Here is a 21,987-nt window from a genome sequence, read left to right on the forward strand (position 1 = left end):
TAGAAATATTTGATTAGTTGGTTGTTTCTTTTTTTTGGTCAGTCCTGGGGTGTGATCTCTTGGTTTGGGCGCTGTCCCTCAGCTCTTCAGCTCAAGGCCAGTGCTCTACCACTTGAGCCACAGAGGTACTTCCTGTTTTCTGGTGGTTCATTGGAGATAAGAGTGTCATGGACTTTCCTGCCCAGGCTGGCTTTGAACCATGATTCTCAGATCTCAGCCTCCTGAGTTGCTAGTATTACAGGCATGAGCCACCAGTGCCCCACCAAATTTTCTTTTGACAAAAAACCAGTAGAAATCCCAACAAACAGAGGAGAAACTATGAATTAGAGATGTGATTGCTAATCTAGTTTCATAATACCAGCCTTAAATCCTTCCAGGTATCTGGAAGAAAGATATAGGGAGAGATGTGAGACTGTTGTGACCCCATTTTTGCTCTGAGATGAAATATAGGCACTACAAAGAAAACCACTGAGACTAGAGATGAGAACAAAGCTTTGGTAAAGGAGTAGCAGAATGGGTGCCCAGAATTCCGTGTTGGAGTGGGCCTCAGAAATGAACTTGGGGATTTCTTGTTGGCTTCCAAGTCTTTTTTTTTTTTTTTAAACCAGTCCTGGGGCTTGAACTCAGGGCCTTGGCGACTGTTCCTGAGCTTCTTTTGCTCAAGGCTAGCACTCCACCACTTGAGCCACAGTGCCACTTCTTGCTTTTTCTGTGTGAGTGATACTGAGGAATTGATCCCAGGGCTTCATTGCAAGTACGTATTCTACCAGTAAGTCACATTTCCAGCCCTTCCAATTCTTTTTGTTATTATAAAGGTGATGTACAGAGGGGTTGCTGCTGCTTTATAAATCTGGACAAGTCCTTTTTTTTTAAATGTTTTCAATTTGGTGTGTGTGCACGCGTGTGCAGGAACCAGAGCATGATTTTGTGCGGAGGACTACATTGAAGGCTGATAGAGCTTCTTGGCTGGTCCAGCCAAAAATGTCAAATCTTGGGCTGGGAAGGTGGCTCAGTGGTAGAGCGCTTGCCTTGCATGCCTGAGGCCCTGGGTTCGATTCCTCAGCACCACATAAGCAAAAAGCAAAAAGCCGGAAGTGGTGCTGTGGCTCAAGTGGTAGAGGGCTAGCCTTGAGCTGAAGAGCTGAGGGACAGCAGAGTTCAGGCCCCACAAACGGACCCTCCCCCCCCCCCAAAAAAAAAAGTCAAATCTTAACATAGTAAGTCTTTACGGTGCTAGAATTTCTGACTATTGATGTGTCGACATTAGAAGTCATAAAAATCTCAAACATAAAATATCACATGATGTGCTTAGAGATTAGAATTGGTATGCTACTGATATACCAACACCTTAATACCTTAAAAAAGTTTGTTGATAGTTTTCCAATAAAAACATAAATTTCCCTTTGAAATCATTTGCATGTACTATGTAGAAGAAGTTAACTCTCTATACATGCATAGAATATACTTTGACCAACTCCGCCCTTATTTTGTTGCTGCTGTTTGAGGCCAGCTCTTATGTAGTCTAGGTTGGGCTCAGTCTCGCCATTCCTCCATCCTCTGACCCCAGTGCTGGCATTCCAGGCTTGAACCCAACCATACCCAGAAGCAGCTTTAGCTTAGCAAATCATTTAATTACACTATGAACTATTTGCTTTCCATTTCAGTTGGATTTTTGTTGTTGTTGTTGAATAAGACAAAATAGCTTCTTTCTAAGGGTCCATAATTAGGAGTGGTTGGTATACAACAGACTGAAATCAACAGTCCTTGGTAAGGATATAGAAAGATTAGACATTTTGAGCACTCTTGGTAGCAATATAAAATGATACAGCCACTGGGGGAAATGGTATGATGCAGGAGGAGAGAGAACCATTTTTCTGCCAAGGATCATTTGGGTATTTGCAGCACCATTACAGGCCATGCAAAAAATGATCAATCCACATATCCCATATGAAGCATAGATGCTGTTCTTGAGCTCTTGCTAGAGGCTAGCACTCTACCTCTTTGATGCGTAGCTCCACTTCTGCTTTCCTGGTGGTTCATTGGAGATGAGTCTCTTGGGGACTTTTCTGCCTGAGACTGGCTTTGAACCGCAATACTCCGAGCTCAGCTTACTGAGTGGCTAGGTTTACAAGCATGAGCCACTGGTACCTGGCTTCACAAAGGAATTTTAAGCATATCTTTGCTCACCCATACTTATAGAAATATTATCCACAGTAGCCAAAAAAGTAGAAGCAGCTCAAATGTCCCATCAATATATGATATGGATAAACAAAAATATGGGACAGGAAGTGGCACTGTGGCTCAAGTGGTAGAGTCCTAGCCTTGGGCTGAAGAGCTCAGGGACAGTGCCCAGGCCCAGAGTTCAAGCCCCCACGATCGACTAAAAAAAGGGGGCAGGCGACACATCCATAGGGTGGAATATTATTCTGCCTTAGCAAAGGAAGGATGAATGGATGAAATCCATCCATGCAAATAGATGAATCCAAATACATGCTAAGGCCAGTTAGAAAAGGACATGCTATGAGATGTATATACAAGAGTCCAATTCATAGAAACAAAGAATAGAATGGTGGTTTTCTAGGAACTAGAAAAAACAGGGGTTATGGGGATTTATTGTGTTACTGGGTACAAAATCTTTAGTTTTGCAAAATGAAAAAGTTACAAAGGAATGTCTAACTATGTAAGTACTACTTAAATGCTAAACAGTTAGAAGGAACATTTTGTCAGAGCAGATGAAAGTCCCATGAAGAGGTTGGGTGAGAATGAAGGAAATTTGAAATTACAAAATGAAATTTCCATTTGGATGTAGCGTTGTCATCTCAAATTTGAGATGTCCTAAACTGAACTCATGATCTCCCTCCTTCCTCCCTTAAACTCCACCCGTTCCTTCACTTGTTAAGTAGAAAGTTCTAGTTGGTCAGGCTAAAACATTGGGCTTATTCTCTTTCACCCCCACATCTGGTTTAGTAGAAAATCAGACATGAAACCTACCCAGGTCTCTGAATCTCTCATGTCTGTCTGTCTGTCCGTCCGTCCCTCCCCTCCCTCCCTCTCTCTCTCCCTCCCCTCCCTCCCTCTGTCCATCCGTCCATCCGTCATAGAGCTTGAACTCAGGGCTCAGCACTGTCCCTGAGCTTTTTCACTCAAGACTAGCATCTACCACTTTGAGCCACAGCTCTACTTCCAGTTTTCTGATGGTTAATTGAAGATAAGAGTCTCACAGACTTTCCTGCCTGGGCTGACTTTGAACTGCAATCCTCAGATCTTAACCTTGATCTTAACCTCCTGAGTAGTTAGGATTTACAGATGTGAGACACCAGCCAACCGGCTTGTCTCTCACCTTTGACTATTATAAGGTGAAAGATGACCTCCTGGATTCTTTTTTTTTTTTTTTTGGTTGGTCATGGGGCTTGAAGTCTGGGCCTGGGTGCTGTCCCTGAGCTCCTCAACTCAAGGCCAGTGCTCTACCACTTGAGTTACAGCACGACTTCCTTTTCTGGAGATCAGAGTCTCTTGGAAAGCTGGATGATGGTGGCTCACGCCTGTAATCCTAGTAAGGATCTGATGATTACAGTTCAAAGCCAGCCTGGGCAGGAAAGTCTGTGAGACTCTCATCTCCAATAAACCACTCAGAAAACTGGAAGTGGTGCTGTGGCTCAAGTGGTAGAGCTCTAGCCTCGAGTTGAATTGCTGAGGGACAGTGCCCAGACCCAGAGTTCAGGCTCCATGACCACCAACAAAAAAGAGTCTCATGGACTTTATTCCCTGGGCCTGCTTTGAAGGGCAATCCTCAGGTGTTAGCCCCCTGAGTAGTTAGGATTATAGGCGCGAGCCACTGGTGCCCTGCTTACTAAATTATTATTATTTTCTTTTTTTGGTCTGGTCGTGGGGCCTGAACTCTGGGCCTGGCGCTGTCCCTCAGCTCTTCAGCTCAAGGCTAGCACTCTACCACTTGAGCCACAGCGCCACTTCCGGCTTTTTCTGCTTATGTGGTGCTGAGGAATCGAACCCAGGGCCTCGAGCATGCAAGGCAAGCGCTCTACCACTGAGCCACCTTCCCAGCCCCCTAAATTATTCTTTTAGCTTCCATTTGCTTCCTCCCCGAAAATGCCTTCAGATTGGCCCTTACATTAATCATGTCTACTTGTTTCAAGCTCAGAGTCCACCCAGGGTTTCTTTTATCAATGGAAAAGTCACAGCTCTCACCAGACGTGGGTCTGTGATATCCCTGTCATCTTTTTCTAGTTCTCTGTTTGCTTAGCTTCACTCGTGTTTATTTTGTTATTGGCTTTCTTTCCCTCCCTCCCTCCCTCCCTCCCTCCCTCTCTCTCTTTCTTTCTTTCTTTCTTTCTTTCTTTCTTTCTTTCTTTCTTTCTTCCTTCCTTCCTTCCTTCCTTCCTTCCTTCCTTCCTTCCTTCCTTCCTTCCTTCCTTCCTTCCTGTCTGTCTGTCTGTCTGTCTGTCTGTCTGTCTGTCTGTCTGTCTGTCTTTGAGATGGGGTCTCATGGACTTTCCTGCCTAGGCTGGCTTTGAATTGTGATCCTTGAGGATTCTCAAAGCTCTTGAGTAGTTTGAATTACAGGTGTGAGCCACTGGTGCCCAGCTGCTTTGGTCTTAAGAACGTTATATAGTTATATTACCCTCTTTGTGTCTAGCATATGCAAGGCCCTGGCATTGGTCCTCAGCAATATGAAAAAGAGGAGGAGGTAGAGGAAGATGATAATTTAGATAAGATTAATTCAGACTAAGCTTTGAATGATGGTGATGATGACAATTTAGATTGTGATGATAATTAAGGTTAATTTAGTTTAAGCTTTTGTAAGATGATAGAAGGGATTAATTGCTACAAGATATTAGGATGGTGATTAATGTCAACATAGAAAGTCTTTACAGGTTTACCTTAGTATATAAGCTTTTGCTAGTGATTCCATTTGGCCATCAGTTCCTTTTTCAACTTAAATGGTTATATAATAGTAATTGAATGGGATGTAGCTAGAGCATATATGGTTCTTTGGGAAACAGAAATGCCCTATTTACAGAGTAAAACTGCAGGTGAAGCTTCAAAAATGAACATCAGACATAACGGAGAAAAATGGTTTTTGTGTGTGTTTTTTTTTTAAGTGTGTGTGTGTGTGTGTGTGTGTGTGTGTATATATATATATATATATATATATATATATATATATAATTTATTTTTGTTGATTGTGGGGCCTGAACTCTCAGCCTAGGTGCTGTCCCTCAGCTCTTCAGCTTAAGGCTAGCACTCTACCACTTGAGCCACAGCACCAGTTCGGGGTTTTCTGCTTATGTGGTGCTAAGGAATCGAGCCCAGGGCCTCATGCATGGTAGGCAAGCACTCTACCACTGAGCCACCTTCCCAGCCCGTTAAAGAATATTCACTTAGGATTGTCACTGCAAAAACCTGGCAAGGCTGGCCCTCAACTGGGTTTGAATTAATTTAAGATGAAGTAGTAGCCAGGCACAGCTATTCATGCCTGTAATTCCAGGTACGTTGGAGGTAGTGATAGGAGGATTGTAATTTAAGGCCAGTGGACCCGGGTTAGCAAGCCCTTAATTTACCATAAGTTAGGTGTAGAAATACCTACCTGTAGTCCTGGATTGTGGTACAATTTTTTTTTGTCCGAGACAGAAAAAAAGAGAGCTCATTTGAAAAAGCAAAAAGCATGGGCGGTGGGGGAGAGGGGGTTGGGGGGAGGGGAGGGCTGGAGTTGTGGATCAGGTGGTAGAGTTCTTGCCTAGCAAATGCAAAGCCCTTAAGTTTAAACCACACACACCCTCAAAAAAACTTTTTAAAAAAAATCATGTTTGTTTTTGTATGGATTTAAGCTATCTTTTTTTTGGGGGGAGGGAGGGGGGTCATGGGGCTTGAACTCTGGGCCTGGGCCCTATCCCTCAGCTTTTCAGTTCAAGGCCAGCGCTCTACCACTTGAGCCACAGTGCCACTTCCGGTTTTCTAGTGGTTTATTTGGAGATAGGAGTCTCATGCCTGAGCTGGCTTTGAACTGAGATCCTCAGATCTCATCCTCCTGAGTAGCTAGGATTACAGGTGTGAGCCACCTGTGCCCAGCTATCTCACTGTTTTTAATTTCCAGGATCTAGTAAAAAGCCACACCACAATAGAGAATTAACTATTAAGGGATAAAGAAGACAATGAATTCATAGGAGTGGTAGTTATAGAGGGCAGAGCTAAGACAAAGTTCAGGAGGGAAGAACAGATTTGGAATCATGTTGCCCCTCCCTGAAGCTTGTGTTTGGGTTCCCACTGGGTGGTGAAGGTGTTTGCTGGGTTGCTTGTTGGCTATAGTCAAGGTAGGCAACTAGGAAGTTGTAATAGCACTACTTTTGGGTTACCAGGAAGCTAGTTTGGGGCACTGGCGAGAACTTGGGGAAGATGCCCACAAGTGTAGTGTTCACTGAAACTTGTGTGTCAGTTTATCCTTTTTTAATTTTATTATGTACAAGGGGGATACAGTTAGATAAGTCAGGTAAGAGACGAGACAAGTCAGGTAATGAACAGATTGCTTTTTTTTTTTTTTTTTGGGTGGTTGTGGGGTTTGAACACTGGGCCTGGGCACTGTCCCTGAGCTCTTCAGTTCAAGGCAAGTGCTCTATCACTTGAGCCACAGCACCACTTTTGGTTTTCTGGTGGTTAATTGGAGATAAGAGTCTCATGGCCTTTCTTACCTGGGCTGGCTTTGAATCATGATCCTCAGATCTCAGCCTCCTGAGTAGCTAGGATTACAGGTCTGAGCTACTGGCACCCAGCTTAAATTTCTTTTTGGACAATGTCACCCTTTCCCTGCTCTTCTCCCATCCTCCCATCCCTGACTACAAGTTGTATAGTTCATTTTCAACAGAGTATCTAGTGAATACCCCTGTGTCCTTTGTTGCCCCTCCCTTACCCTTCCAAAGACAGATAAATGAACAAACAAGACAAAAAGAAACCCGAAACAGCAGCAAAGATAAAAGCTCTTGTTTCCATTTCCATTTTATTTGATGAGACGCACATAAGCATTGCACCTTTGTTCCTCTCCCTAGGAACGTCCTCCTTTGTGTGAATGCCTATTATGTATAACATAATTTATCTTTTGGGGTACTTAGCTTCCATATGTTCTTACACATCTGAGGTAACAGTAAAACACTCCTATTTCTAGACACAAGATAACAGTCTGTCAAGATGAAAAAAAAATCTCTTATTTCCCTAATACCTTTTAAAGATATTCTCAGTCTGTACAATCATTGTCTATATTATGGCTGTATTTATTTCTCTGTAATCAAAGTTTCATGGAATAGTCTGTTACTGAGAGACTATAAAGTTGATCTTGAATAATTTACAATAATGGAAAGAAGAAAATGTTAGAGTATAAGCAAAGTATAAGAAAGAGAAAATAGCTGGTCACTGGTGACTCATGCCTGTAATCCTAGCTACTTAGGAAGCTGAGATCTGAGGATCACAGTTCAAAGCCAGCCCTGACAAGGAAAGTCTGTGAGACTCTTACTTCCAATTAACCACCAGAAAACCAGAAGTGGCACTGTTGCTCAAATGGTGAGTGCTCGCCTTGAGCTGAAGAGTTCAGGGATAGCATCCAGGTTCAGAGTTCAAGCTCCATGACTGACACCCGCCACCACCCCCCCAAAAAAAAAAAACCCCAAAAAACATATATAAATCCCAGTTCTCACTTGTATTGTCACAAGGCCAATAATAATTTCTGTGTTTCTGACCACATCTCTCTCCTTCCCCGCAAACAGACAGGAGAACCAAATATATTACTCAGAAGTTCTTTGGTCCATTGAGGATTTTCCATCTCCACTCTGCTTCAGTTAACCATCAGCTTTCCACTTAGGGGTGATACGAGCATGTTGTACAGACCTACCTGTATAAACCGGGCTTGAGGTTTTCCCTTCCTCACTCAGCTGTTCATGTGGAACTCACATCAGCATGGATTGAGGGAGAGAGCAGGGATGCAACAAGAGTAAAGGAGGTTGGCCCACAAGCTGTGTTACTTCCTCATATCTCTGGACCTGCGTAGTTTAGTCTCTTTTATCATTTTCACTATGATCGTTAAGAGTGGTACAGCAAATACCCAATTCTAATATGTGGGTTGAGTTTCTTTCATTTTACATTGAGATTCGGACGACAACGTTTGTATGGTGTAGCCCAGTGCTTGTAGCGCACACCTGTAAATCCCAGCTACTCAGAAGGCTGAGATCATCATGGTTCATAGCCAGCCCAAGCAGGAAAGTCTATGAGACTCTTGTCTCCAATCCAAAAAGCCAGAAATAGTGCTATGGTTCAAAGTGGTAGAGCGCTCGCCTTGAGCACAGAAGCTCAGGGACAGCACCCAGGACCTGAGTTCAGGCCCCAGGACTGGCACACACACACACAAAAAATTGGGGGCTGGGAAGGTGGCTCAGTGGTAGAGTGCTTGCCTTGTATGCATGAGGCCCTGGGTTCGATTCCTCAGCACCACATAAGCAAAAAGAAAAAAGCGGGAAGTGGCGCTGTGGCTCAAGTGGTAGAGCACTAGTCTTGAGCTGAAGAGCTAAGGGACAGTGCCCAAGCCCAGAGTTCCGGCCCCACGATTGGACCCCCCCCCCCAAAAAAAAAAATTGGTGTCACTCACGGTTAGGTCTAAGCAATTTTTCAAAGGGTGTGAGAGTTTTCTGTAGAAGGCATAGATTCCTTGTCTTAAGTGTCTGGTCGATGACTTTTTATTTTTGCCTGCTAGATACATCATTCATGTTACCTCAGAAATCTTTAAAGAGGCCAGGCACCAGTGGCTCACATCTGTAATCCTCGCTGCTCAGGAGGCTGAGATCTGAGGATCATGGTTTGAAGCCAGCCTGGGCAGAAAAAGACTGAGACTCTTATCTCCAATGAACCACTTAAAACCTGGAAGTGGCACTGTGGCTCAAGTGGTAGAGTGCTAACCTTGAGTACAAAAAGGTTTAGGGACAGAATCTAACAAGTTCTACCAAATATTGTGCTTCTTCCATTGTGGGTGACATGAGCTACTATGACTTTGTTCACTTTACAAGTGAACTTTTCAGGGCTGGGAAGGTGGCTCAGTGGTAGAATGCTCAGTTGCATGCATGAGGCCCTGGGTTCAATTCCTCAGCACCACATAAACAGAAAAGGCCAGAAGTGGTGCTGTGGCTTAAGTAAGTGGTAGAGTGCTAGCCTTGAGCTGAAGAGCTGAGGGACAGCACCTAGGCCCCAGAGTTCAAGCCTCGGGACCAAAAAAAAAAAAAAAAAGTACTTTTCATGTGTTCCTGACTTGAATTCCTAGATGTTTGCTGGCATGAAGAGTTCATACATTTTTTTGTGTGGGTTGTGGGACTTGAACCCTGGACCTTGGCACTGTCCTTGAGCTCTTTTGCTCAAGGCTACACTCTACTCCTTTAAGCCACTTGGCCACTTCCAGTTTTTCTGGTAGTAAATTGAAGATAAGAGTCTCACAGACTTTTCTACCCAGGCTGGCTTTGACCCACGATCATCCTCAGATCTCAGCCTCCTGAGTAGGTAGGATTGATTATAGGCAAGAGCCACCAGCACCCAGAAGTCTCTAAACTTTTGTTCTGTTTATTTCTTTCCTCCCTCCTCCTCCTCCTCCTCCTCCTTCCCCCTCCTCTTCCTCCTCCTTCTTTCCTTCCTTCCTTCTTTCCCTCCCTCCCTCCCCCTTTCTTTCTCTCTTTCTCTCCCTTCCTTCCTTCCTTCCTTTTGTTCTTTCTTTCTTGGACTTGAACTCAGTAGCTGACTTTTTCACTCATTAGCTAGCCAATTGAGCCACACCTCCAATGTGTTGGTTATTTCTTTTCTTTCTTTTTTGGTTCTATTTATCTCTTCTAGTTTGTAGGATCTGTTTGAGATTTACTATTCAGCTATTAGTGCAGCTACTTTCTGTGCCTGAAGCAAGAAAGGGAGTAGCAGCAACTCCCCCAAGAACTCTTTGAAGAAAATAAACTGAGTGTGCAAAAGTCTTTGAAGTGCCGTAAAGCTCTTCTGGAATGTGCCATTGGGTGGTACTGATGAAACTCACTGGGTCCATTTAGGGGTGCCATTGAAACTTCCGGGGTGACCACCAGTAGTGGGTATTGCATGATGGTTGCAAGAAGAGAACAAAACACAGTGGAACAGGAAAAAAAAATGCTTCTCAGTATTCTAGTGCATTCTATTGGCATAACACTGTTGTTATTGCAAGCAGAGCTGTCCAGGGCAAATTTGGGACTGAAAGGTAAAACATTGATAACCAATAGCGTCCCTTTTAAATATTGTGTCTAGAAAGGAACACAATTTGCAGATTGAGATTAGATAAACAGCAGGCTAACCCTCTGTCTCATTCATTACGTTGCTAGTCGACAATGCAAACTCTGAGGCTGAAGATTCTTGTCTATTTTTTGTCTTATCCTCAGGACCTAAATGGAACCTGTACTAAGTCACATAATTGAATTAATAGGTAGAAAACAGTGCAAGACAAAATTATGTCATTCCGGTTTTTGTTAGGTTTGGTTTATTCAACATAGTAAAAGAAAAATTGCAGTTTGATCTGGACTGAAATGGACTAAGATTTGGAATGGTTGACTTGAAAATTTTATTTGGTTCAAAGAAAATCGATCACCTGCTTGAGTACTGATTGATTCCTCTTCTTATGGTTTACTACATTTTTGCTTGTGTGGTGAAAATCCCTTTTAAACAATGGGCTATGATTTTGATCAGCGTGTATAAAAGACATAGTACTGTGTATTTTGTGTTTTTTTTTCTTTTTCTGGGCCAGGGTCTTTAAAAAATTACCATATATAGCTCGGTGTTGGTGGCTCATGCCTATCATCCTAGCTACTCAGGAGGCTGAGATCTGAGGATCCTGATTCGAAGCCAGCCCAGGCAGGAAAGACTCTCTGTCCAATGAACCACCAGAAAACCAGAAGTGGTGCTGTGGTTAAAAGTGGTAGAGGGCTAGCCTTGAGCAGAAAAGCTCAGGACATTACCCAGGCTCCGAGTTTCATGAATGACCACCCCCATCTTTCCCCCAGAAAAATAGCATACATTACTTACACATAGTGACCTTTCTACACATGCATATAATGTATTCTTTTTTTTTTTTGGTCGGTTGTGGGGCTTGAACTCTGGGCCTGGGCGCTGTCCCTCAGCTCTTCAGCTCAAGGTGAGCGCTCTACCACTTGAGCTACAGCACCACTTCCGGCTTTCTGGTGGTTTATTGGAGATAGGAGTCTCACCGTCTCTCCTGCCCGGGCTGGCTTTGAACTGAGATCCTCTGATCTCAGCCTCCTGAGTAGCTAGGATTACAGGCGTGAGCCACCAGCGCCCGGCTGCACATAATGTATTCTGATCAACCTCACTCCACAGTCTCACTCTCTCCATCCTAATTTTGTTTAATCTTCAAATGATTGTACAGGGGTTTACGATTGATGGCCATTTATATATACAGAGTTCATACTGATCAGTCATTCCTTCTGTCATTCTGCCCCTCCCACCTATCTCTCTCTCTGCCCTATGATAGCCCTTTGGAAAGCACTAGTAAAACAGAAGCAGAGATTTATCGTATCTTGAATTTTGGCTTTCCCTTTCCCTAATTTGTAGAGAGTATGGGACAGAGTGGGAAGAAAATGTGCTGAACGAGAGAACCAAAGAGTAAAACCAGAACCCCACTTGACTGAATGCATGTCTTTGGAGCCCTTGATGGAGGATGGGGTATTATGGGATATGTCCAGTGCTATACCAGGAGGAAAAAAAGGGCTACAAAATGGGTGAAAAACCCAACCTTTCAACTACCCATTCATCCTCTGACAAACTTAACAGTGTAGAGAAAGCCTTTAGAATCAGAGAATCTGATGTCATTTGTGAGGCTTGATCTCAGGGCCTGGGCACTGTCCCCGAGCTTTTTCATTCTATGCTAGTGCTCTACCACTTTGAGCTACAGCACCACTTCCAGTTTTCTGGTGGTTCATTGGAGATATGAGTCTTACCGACTTTTCTATCTGGGCTGGCTTCAAATCCCAATCCTCTGATCTCAGCCTCCTGAGTAACTAGGATGACAGGCATGAGCCACAGTTGCACAGCTTTTTATTTCCTTCTTGATTCTTTTCCCCCCAGTTGTGGGGCTTGAACTCAGCTTGGGTACTGTCCCTGACTCTGTCTATCGCTCTACCCCTTGAGCCACAGCACCACTTCTGGGTTTTTTGAGTAGTTTATTGGAGATAAGAGTCTCATGGACTTTCCTGTTTTGAACAGTGATCCTCAGATCTCAGCCTCCGAGTAGCTAGGATTACAGGTGTGAGCCACCGATGCCAGCTTTCCTTCTTGATTTTTCTGTTAGTGTTCTAGTAATCTATAATGAGAATACTAGATATCCTTGGATAATGTGCCCTATTTTGAGAATGTTTTTTCTTCTTTTGTTTAGATCTGGAATGTCAATTATCCATAGTTACCTAGAATAAATTGGTAGAATGTTTATATACCACTGATGTGAGCTATGGACAGACATGCCGTTTAATGCTCATATGTATTTTCTTTCACAGTTGAATTTGGTTTGGGCTACTGATGAGTAACAACAACTTTTAACTTCTGTCCTACTTGAGATACTTCTGCATATATGTATATATAACCTGTTAACAGAATATAAAAATAGAAATGGGGTTTATTATTGAGGTATTGACATTAGGGGAATAATTTAATTCCAATAGTGTATGTGGGGAAAAGAGAGCCTACTTTCCTATTTTCCTATAATTAGGGTAACTATACATCATGCTTTGACAGGCCTGCTTTATGATGCCTTGTCCTGACCTATTTTTTAGTTTTGCTTTGCTGCAGTACAGAGGATTAAATTCAGGGCCTTGGTAGATAAGAGCTCTACCACCAGTCCTTTGCTTTTAGAAATTTTTTTTTTTAAGGGGGGCCAGTCCTGGGGCCTTGAACTCAGAGCCTGGGCACTTTCCTTGACATTTTTTTTTTTTGTTGTTGTTGTTCAAGGCTAGCACTCTACCACTTGAGCCCATAGCTCCACTTCCAGCTTTATTTTTGGGTGGTTCATTGGTGACAGAAAGTTTCACAGACCTTCTGTCCAGGCTGATGTTGAAGTGACATTCAGACCTTGGCTTTCTGAGTAGCTAGAATTACAGGCATGAGCCACTGACATCCAGATGGATTTTTATTTTGTGGTTCAGGGCATCTTTGTGCAGCTCAAGCTGACCTCAAATTCACAATCCTTTTTCCTAACAAGAACAAACTCATAATTCTTTTCAGTAACTTTTTGGACAGAGCTGGCCTAAAATGTGATCTTCCTGATCTTTGCTTCCTGAATAGCTAGAAATATAGGCATTGGCCATTGAGTCCATCTAACTCTGCTGTTGCTTCTTTTCTTTCTTTCCTTTTTTTTTTTTTTTGGGGTGAGGGGTGGTGTCAGTCATGGGACTTGAACTCTAGGCCTCTGAGCTTTTTTGCTGAATTAGCGCTCTACCACTTGGAGCCATAGTTCCACTTCCAGTTTTCTGGTGGTTAATTGGAGATAACACTCTCATGGATTTTCTTTCCCATGAGAACTGTGATCCCTCAGATCTCAGCCTCCTGAGTAGCTAGTATTACATGCATGAGTCACCAGCAACTGGCCTACTCTGCTCTGTTTTTTTTTTTTTGTTTTTTTTTTTTGGGGGGGGGGTCCGGTTGTGGGGCCTGAACTCTGGGCCTGGGCACTGTCCCTCAGCTCAAGGCTCAAGGCTAGCGCTCTACCACTTGAGCCACAGCGCCACTTCCGGCTTTTTTCATTTTGCTTATGTGGTGCTGAGGAATCAAACCCAGGGCCTTATGCATGCAAGGCAAGCGCTCTACCACTGAGCCACCTTCCCAGCCCCCTCTGCTCTGTTTTTAACATTAATAATAGCCTTTGGGTGGACACTGGTGGCTCACGCCTGTAATCCTAGTTACTCAGGAGGCTGAGGACCAGCCCTGGCAGGAAAGTCTGTGACACCCTTATCTCCAATAAACCACTAGAAAACTGGAAGTGGCGCTGTGGCTTAAGTGGTAGAACACTTGCCTTGAGCCAAAGAGCTGAGGGACAGTGCCAGGAATACAGTTATATTTCTTTCTTCTTACGTGCGTGCGTGCGTGTGTTGCATGTACACAAGAAAGCTACATCTACCACTCAGATAAAACATTTTGGCAAGCTGGGTGCCAGTATCTCACACCTATAATCCTCAGGAGACTGGGATCATGGTTCAAAGCTAGCCCAGGAAGGAAAGTTCGTGATACTCTTATCTCCAATAAAAGACCCAACAAACTGGAAGTGGTGCTGTGGCTGAAGAACTGAGGGACAGCGTCCCGGCCGAGTTCAAGCCCCATGACTGACCCCCCCCCCAAAAAAAAAAAAAAAAACAACTTTTTTGTAAGCATTTATTAAAACTTTCATTTTCTGTACTTTACATCTTAGTGTGTTAGAGCTGGTCATTAATTTTCTTTTCGGTTTTATATATTTATTGGCTGTCTGGTTTGGCTAATCAAATCTTAATTAAAGGTTTTATATTACACACACACACACACGCACACACACACACACACACACACACACACACACACACACACATATATACATACATATAGCTTATAGTAAAAGAATTAGTGAACTTCTTTTTTTCTTTTTTGGTTGGTCATGGGCCTTGAACTCAGAGCTTTGATGCTGTACCTGAGCTCTTTTTGCTCAAGTCTAGTATTGAGCCACTTTGAGCCACAGCTCCACTTCTGGTGTTCTGGTGGTTAATTGTCGATAAAGTGTCTCATTGACTTTCCTGACTGGGCTGGTCTCAGTCTGTGACCCTCAGATCTCAGCCTCCTGAGTAACTAGGATTACAGGTGTGAATCACTGGCACCTGGCTATGAACATTTTTATCATTCACCCTGTGCGACATGTCCTGTATTACCTGAACTTTCCCAAATAATATATAACACTAACCTACTTTTATCATAGCATAGCAAGAAATGTTTATCTTCATAGGGATGAATTTTGGATTTTTTTTTTTTTTTTTTTTTGGCCAGTACTGAGGCTTGAACTCAGGTCCTGGGCACTGTCCCTGAGCTTATTTTGCTCAAGGCTAGCGCTCTACCACTTGAGCCACAGCACCACTTCCAGCTTTTTCTGTGTATGTGGTACTGAGGAATGGAATCTAGGGCTTCATGCATGCTAGGCAGACACTCTACCATTAAGCCACCTTCCCAGCCTGGATTCTTTTTTTATTACAGATCCCTTTAAGATGCACCATGATGATGGCTTGGAAGATTTGCTCTTTCTCTCTAGTGAAACTACAAATGCTAAAACATTTACAGGGCAAAATGTTCCTGTGGAAGGTAATTATGGTATGACTTCAACTAGATTTGTTCTATAGGAAAGGAAAAACAACTTTCTTTTGCTGTGTGTGGGGGGAGAGGAGTGGTCAGTCAGTCAGTTTTGGCCTTGAACTCAGGGCCTGGGCTCTATTGCTGAACTGTTTTGCTCAAGGTTAATGCTCTACCACTTTTAGCCACAACACCACTCTGGTTTTCTGGTAGTTAATTGGTTTTTTTGTTTTGTTTATGGGTCCGGTTGTGGGGCCTGAACTCTGGGCCTGGGCACTGTCCCTCAGCTCTTTAGCTCAAGGCTAGCACTCTACCACTTGAGCCACAGTGCCACTTCCGGCTTTTTTCTTTTTGCTTATGTGGTGCTGAGGAATCGAACCCAGGGCCTCAGGCATGCAAGGCAAGCACTCTACCACTGAGCTACCATCCCAGCCCCTCTGGTAGTTAATTGGACATAAAGAGTTTCACAGACTTGCCTGACGAGGCTGACTTTGAACCATGATTCTCAGATCTCAGCTTCCTGAGTAGCCACGATTAATGGTGTGAGCTACTGGTACCTGGCTCTTTTGCATATTTTAGATTCATTGTTTGCCTTGTTTGGAGCTCATATAATAATAGAGATAAGGTTTTAACATAAGTTTCATATGTAAGGAGCGTATACAGGTAAGGAATAATCTCAATAAGTAGCTTTAGAACTCTGTGTGTGTGTGGGGGGGGGGGGGGTGTCCTGGGGCTTGAACTCAGGGCCCTGGGTGCTGTCCCTGAGCTTTTTTTCTCAAGGCTAACACCCTACCCAGCTCCACCTTCAGCTTGTTTTTGGTGTCCAGTTGGAGATAACCAGCCCTGGCTGGTTTTGAACTCAGTTCTCAGATCACAGACTCTTGAGTAGCTGGGATTATAGTTGTCAGCTACTGGTGCCCAGCTAGAAGTCCATTTTATAATACATCTTTGCAGAACAATACATATAATTTTTTTGAGAAATTGTAACATAAAACAAAAGGAAGGACTGTTAGGGTCTCTAGTAGCAAAGTAGAGAAAATTTACTGTTGGGCTATTCAGGGAAAACTGACCTTTTCTCATAGGACTTTGAGTTCTCTAACATAGGGCCAAACTCTGTGTCCATTATTTTTTGCTTATGGACTGAAACAGAATACACTCTCCCTAAGCTTTTATTTTTATTTTTGGTGCTGGTCCTGGGGCTTGAACTTAGGGCTTGGTTGCTGTTTTAGCTTTTTTATTCAAAGCTGGCCCTCTGTTATTTGAGCCACCAGTACAACTTCTAGGTTTTTGGCTATTTAGAGATAAGAGTCTCAGGGACTTTCTTACCTCATCTGGCTTTAAATTACATTCTTCAGACTTCAACCTCCTGAGTAGCTAGAATTACAAGTGTGAGCCACTGGTGCCTGGCTAGCTCAGTCTTCTGTATTTTGAATTTTATATTACCATATAGAAAGTAGCTAATAAAGGGCTGAGAAATCTGGCTTAGTGGTAGAGTGCTTGCCTAGCATGCATGCATAAAGCCCTGGGTTCAATTCCTCAGTACCACATACATAGAAAAAGCTGAGTGGCACTGTGGCTCAAGTGGTAGAGTGCTAGCCGTGAGCAAAAGAAGCTCAGAGACAGGGTGACCACTGAGCTCAGGCCTGAGCTCAAGCCCCAGGACTGGCAAAAAACCTCAAAAAATCCCCCTAAAAAACAGAAAGCAGCTAATAAATATTGGTTAATGGTGCCACCGGGATATAGTATACTGCCTATTAACAAGTACCTAATACCTGAAGAATATCAGCAGGATTTCTTTTTTTTTTTTTTTTTTTTTTTTTGGTCGGTCGTGGGGCTTGAACTCTGGGCCTGAGCGCTGTCCCTCAGCTCTTCAGCTCAAGGCGAGCGCTCTACCACTTGAGCTACAGCGCCACTTCCGGTTTTCTGGTGGTTTATTGGAGATAGGAGTCTCACGGTCTCTCCTGCCCGGGCTGGCTTTGAACCGCGATCCTCAGATCTCAGCCTCCTGAGTAGCTAGGATTACAGGCGTGAGCCACCAGCGCCCGGCTAGGATTTCTTTATTTAAACCTTAGTGCTCTCTTGGTCATTGCTTCTTGGGCCTCTCGGCAACATATGTTGATGATTTAAAATGTCTAACTTTTCTCCAGTTTTAAGTTTTTAAAAATATGCTTGTACTTCACTATTAGGTGTATCTTCCTGTGACATGTTTGCTCCCACAGCTGTGGTACCTCAGGAGTGGTCTGTAGAAGCTCCAAGTTTTCCACAGTCTGAGTCCTTTGTTTCCCTTGAAGTCACTGCTGAGAGTTTACAGCCAACAGGTAATTTATTTAAACCCCCTTCATTTATTCTTGGTTGTACTTTCAATAATATAAGTTATTAGAATTTTTAAACAGCTTACAGTAGGTACAAATAAAAAATTGGAAACTGTAACAAATGTTCTTAATGTTATTAGCAGTATCATAGCTACAGTAATTGTAGTGGAAACATAACACTTGGGATTAAGGGATAAAAGATTTTTTTTTTTTTTGCTTTGTTTTTGGCCCTTTTTAAGGTTTGAACTCTGGCCTGGGCACTGTTCCTGAGTTTCTATTGCCAAAGGCAAGATAACATTTTAGCCACAGTACCACTTCCAACTTTTTTGAGTAATTTTTTTTGGAGATAAGAGTCTCAGGGAGTCTTCTGCCTGGGCTGGATTCAAACTCTGATTCTCAGATCTTAGCCTCCTGAGTAGCGAGGATTGATTATTACAGTAATTTTGCTTTGTCTGAGATTGGACTTTGACTCATTGGCTGGTGTTCTATCACCTGAGCCATGCCTCTAACCTGAGATGTTTAATGTAAATTTTGAGCTCCATGCCTTTTGAACAACATGCCTTACAATGGCTCAGTTTATTTGTTCAGCTGCCATTCTTCTACTTGAGCCATGCCTAGCTTGACTTTTTGCTGGTTCTTTTGGGAATAGAGTCTCATGGGTTTTCCTGCCTGGATAACTTTGAACCACAAACATCTACTTCTCAGCTTCCTGAGTATCTAGGGTTACAGATTACACCTGGATAGGTTTTTTTTTTTGTTGTTGTTGTTTTTTGTTTCTTCTTTGAAGAATGACTAGCTGCCCTACAGGTTCCTTTTCTAATTCTGATTTTCTATTTTTTCATTTTCCTTCCTTCCTTCCTTCCTTCCTCTCTTTTTCTCTCCTTCTGTCTTTCTCTCTTTTTTGTTTTTTGGGTCTGGTCATGGGGCCTGAACTCTGGGCCTGGGCGCTGTCCCTCAGCTCTTCAGCTCAAGGCTAGTGCTCTACCACTTGAGCCACAGTGCCATTTTCGGCTTTTGTTTTTCTTTTTGCTTATGTGGTGCTGAGGAATCGAACCCAGGGCCTCATGCATGCAAGGCAAGCACTCTACCACTGAGCCACCTTCCCAGCCCCCTTCCCCCTTCCCCCTTCCCCCTTTCCCTTTATCTTTTGTGGTACTGAGATTTGAACTAAGATACTTGGACTTGCTAGTCTGGAATGCCTTCCAGTCCATTTATTTTGTTCATTATTTTGGCGATGGAATCTTGCAAACATTTCTGCCCTTCCTGGCCTCAAACGGTGATCCTGCAAATCTCAGCCTCCTGCGTAGCTAGTATTACAGGTGTGAGACTGTGGCACTGGTTTCATATATTTTATTCTAAGTGTTAGAACTATCAAAAGACTATCAGAATACATTAATTCAACAAATTGTGTTTGTGTGTGTGTGGGGGGGGGGGGTGTATGTTAGTACCAGGACTTGGTTGTGTTCAAGGCCTGTGATTTTGCTCAGCTTTTTTGCTCATGGCTCGTATTCTACTACTTGAACCACACCTTTAGTCTAGCATTTTGTTGCCTAATTAGAGATGGTGTCTTGAGGGCTTTTCTGCCTAGGCTAGTTTCAAGCTGAAATCTTCCAGATCTCAGCCTCTTGAGTAGAAATAATTAAAGGCATGAGCCACTGACTCCTGGATTCAATTTTTAGTCATGTATAGGTCTTTTGGTTACAGAACTTAAATTATTTTCAAATGTAGAGGTGTGGGTCCTAAGTTTTTGACTTATTTCCCTTTGACAACCTAGCCAAAGAAGTAGAAATGGCATCAGTAGAGGACCAGCCACCAACAAAAACATTGGAAATGATTGAACAGAAGACCACTGCCATGGTACCATCTGGAGGAACAGAGGTGGTCTCAGAAGAGAACATGGCACCAATCACAGAAACGGAGATGGCATTAGCTACAGCCATGGATGAATCCACCCAATCAGAAGTGACACCAGTCAAGGATATGCAGTCATCCATCGAATCAGATCTGTCCCTGGCCAAGAGCATGGTACTGCCCATAGAAACAGAAGTGGCTGCAGTGAAGGATGTCATAGTGCCTGTAGAAACAGATGTGTCTTCAGCCAAGGAAGTATTATTGCCTCCAGAAACAAAGGTAGCCCCAGGAAAGGATTTGACACCATTGAAAGAAGCAGAGATTGCCCCTTCTGTAAAAGTGGATTTGGGTTCACATGACGACAAGGTACCACCCCAAGAAACAGAAATAGCCCCAGCCATGGGTATGGTATCACTTCCAGCAATAGAAGGGGCACTGGACAAGGATACTGCACCAGCCACAGAAAACTCCTTTGTGGAAATGGCTTTGAGCTCACACACAGAGGTGGCCCTAGAAAGAGACATGACACTGTCCCCTGATACCACACTCTTGACCAAGGATGTAACACTGCCCATAGAAGCAGAAGCCACCCCGGTCAAGGACATGACTCCATCCCCAGAAACAGAAATGGCTCCGCCCCCTGAAACAAAGGCGGGTCAGGTTGAAGACCTACATCCATTTTCGGGACCAGAAGTGGACCTGAGCAAGGATGTCACTACACCCCCAGAAACAGTGATGACCTGGGTAGATACTATGACCCCACCCCCAGAAAAAGAGGTAGCTTCCGTCAAGGACCTGCCTCTGCTGCCAGAAACAGAGGGAGCCCTGGTCAAGGATGTGGTTCTGTCTCCTGGCGCAGAGGTGACCCTCGCCAACAATGAGACCCCAGTCAAGAATGCCACCCCACCCACAGAGAAAGAGGTGACCCCAGTTGTAGTTAAAGACATGGACATTGCACAGACCCCGGAAGGAATAAGTGAGAATTTCCAAGAAAAATCTCCTCAGGACGAGAGGCAGTCACCCACAACTTCATTTGTGATTTCACCAGGTATGTGCTTCTGCTTGCTCTCAGTATATCTATCTGCCAGGGTATATAGTCACCAGGTGCAGTGAACTTGTTTGAATGCTTTGCAAGTATATTCATGTCCCTGCCCTGTTAGCTGCTTGCTTGCTTGCTTGTTTCTCTCCTTTCCTTCCTCCCTCCCTTGTCATATGGACCTTTTCTGCCCAAGCTAGATTCAAGGCACAATCCTCAGATCTCAGCCTCCTGAGTAGCTGGGATTACACACACAAGCCACGTGTGCTTGGATTCCTAACAATATTCTTTTTTGTTGTTGTTGGTCGTGGGGCTTGAACTCTGGTCCTGGGCATTGTCCCTGAGCTCTTCAGCTCAAGGCAAGCACTGTACCACTTGAGCCACAGCACCACTTCCAGTTTTCTGAGTGGTTTATTGGAGAGAAATCTCACGGACTTTCCTTCTTCCAAGGCTGGCTTTGAACCACGATCCTCTGATCTCAGCCTCCTGAGTAGCTAGGATTACAGCTGTGAAGCACTGGTGCCCGGCCCTAACAATATTCTTTTTTTTTTTTTGCCAGTCATGGGGCCTGATCTCTGGGCCTGGGCGCTGTCCCTCAGCTCTTTAGCTCAAGGCTAGCACTCTACCACTGGAGCCACAGCGACACTTCCGGCTTTTTCTGTTTATGTGGTGCTGAGGAATTGAACCCAGGGCCTCATGCTTGCAAGGCATGCACTCTACCGCTGAGCTACCTTCCCAGCCCCCTAACAATATTCATAACAAGCACTTGTTACTTTTCTCCCTTCCTAACCTGGTGGCTTCCAATTATGTATCCTTTTTTCTGCTGCTTATTTTAGAAGAATTTCTTAAAAACTGTTCTCATTTTGCTTCTGGTAAATAGAAAAATAGCTCAAATAGCATCTCTCTGAAACTTACACATGATTTTTACAATTACCTTTAGAACCAGGCCAAAAGTATGACTTGCCAACAGATGAAAACTCTCTGTCAGAGAAATTAGAACAAAAGGAACCACTCAGCAGTCCTCCTTCTGAACTTCCTGCAGAGACCTCAGGTAAGTTAGAAACATGCTCTGTAGCTCTCAGCCTATTGAGTACGTAGGATTACAGGTGTGAACCACCAGTGCCTGGCCTCAAATCCCAGTTTCTTCAGACCTCTGACTCATGGGTATTCTATCTGTGGTACTGGAAGAGTAGGGTAGGGTAGAGGAAGAAGGAGAGAAGAGAGGAAGAACAGAATTTCAGAATTATAATCCATATTTTAACCAGATCTTCAGTCAAGTGTAATGGCTCATACCTGTAATTGAAGCACTCAGGAAGCTAAAGTATAAGTAGGATAGTAAGTTTAAAGCCACTCTAATACAAAGCAAGACAAGATCCTGTCTCCATAACAAGATTCTTCTAATTTTTAATATGCACTGAACTTGGAGAC

General features: G+C 43.6%; 1 protein-coding gene across 17 annotated transcripts in view; it reads left to right on the forward strand.

The window, feature by feature from the left end:
• Nucleotides 1–21,987, forward strand: part of Map4 (microtubule associated protein 4) — a 110,444-nt gene that overhangs the window by 44,578 nt on the left and 43,879 nt on the right. For 13 of the 17 annotated variants that reach the window (XM_070017676.1, XM_070017677.1, XM_070017672.1 and 10 more), the window contains exons 4-7: nucleotides 15,268–15,381; nucleotides 17,547–17,678; nucleotides 19,447–20,571; nucleotides 21,500–21,610. In XM_070017676.1, the coding sequence (XP_069873777.1) occupies nucleotides 15,268–15,381; nucleotides 17,547–17,678; nucleotides 19,447–20,571; nucleotides 21,500–21,610 (1,482 nt within the window). The remainder of the gene's footprint in view (nucleotides 1–15,267; nucleotides 15,382–17,546; nucleotides 17,679–19,446; nucleotides 20,572–21,499; nucleotides 21,611–21,987) is intronic. The other 4 variants (XM_070017675.1, XM_070017687.1, XM_070017669.1 and 1 more) reach the window with 3 other exon arrangements.

The sequence above is a fragment of the Dipodomys merriami genome, unplaced genomic scaffold (genome assembly GCF_024711535.1).
Source record: "Dipodomys merriami isolate MVZ:Mamm:240054 unplaced genomic scaffold, mDipMer1.0.p SCAF_125, whole genome shotgun sequence".
NCBI lineage: Eukaryota > Metazoa > Chordata > Mammalia > Rodentia > Heteromyidae > Dipodomys > Dipodomys merriami.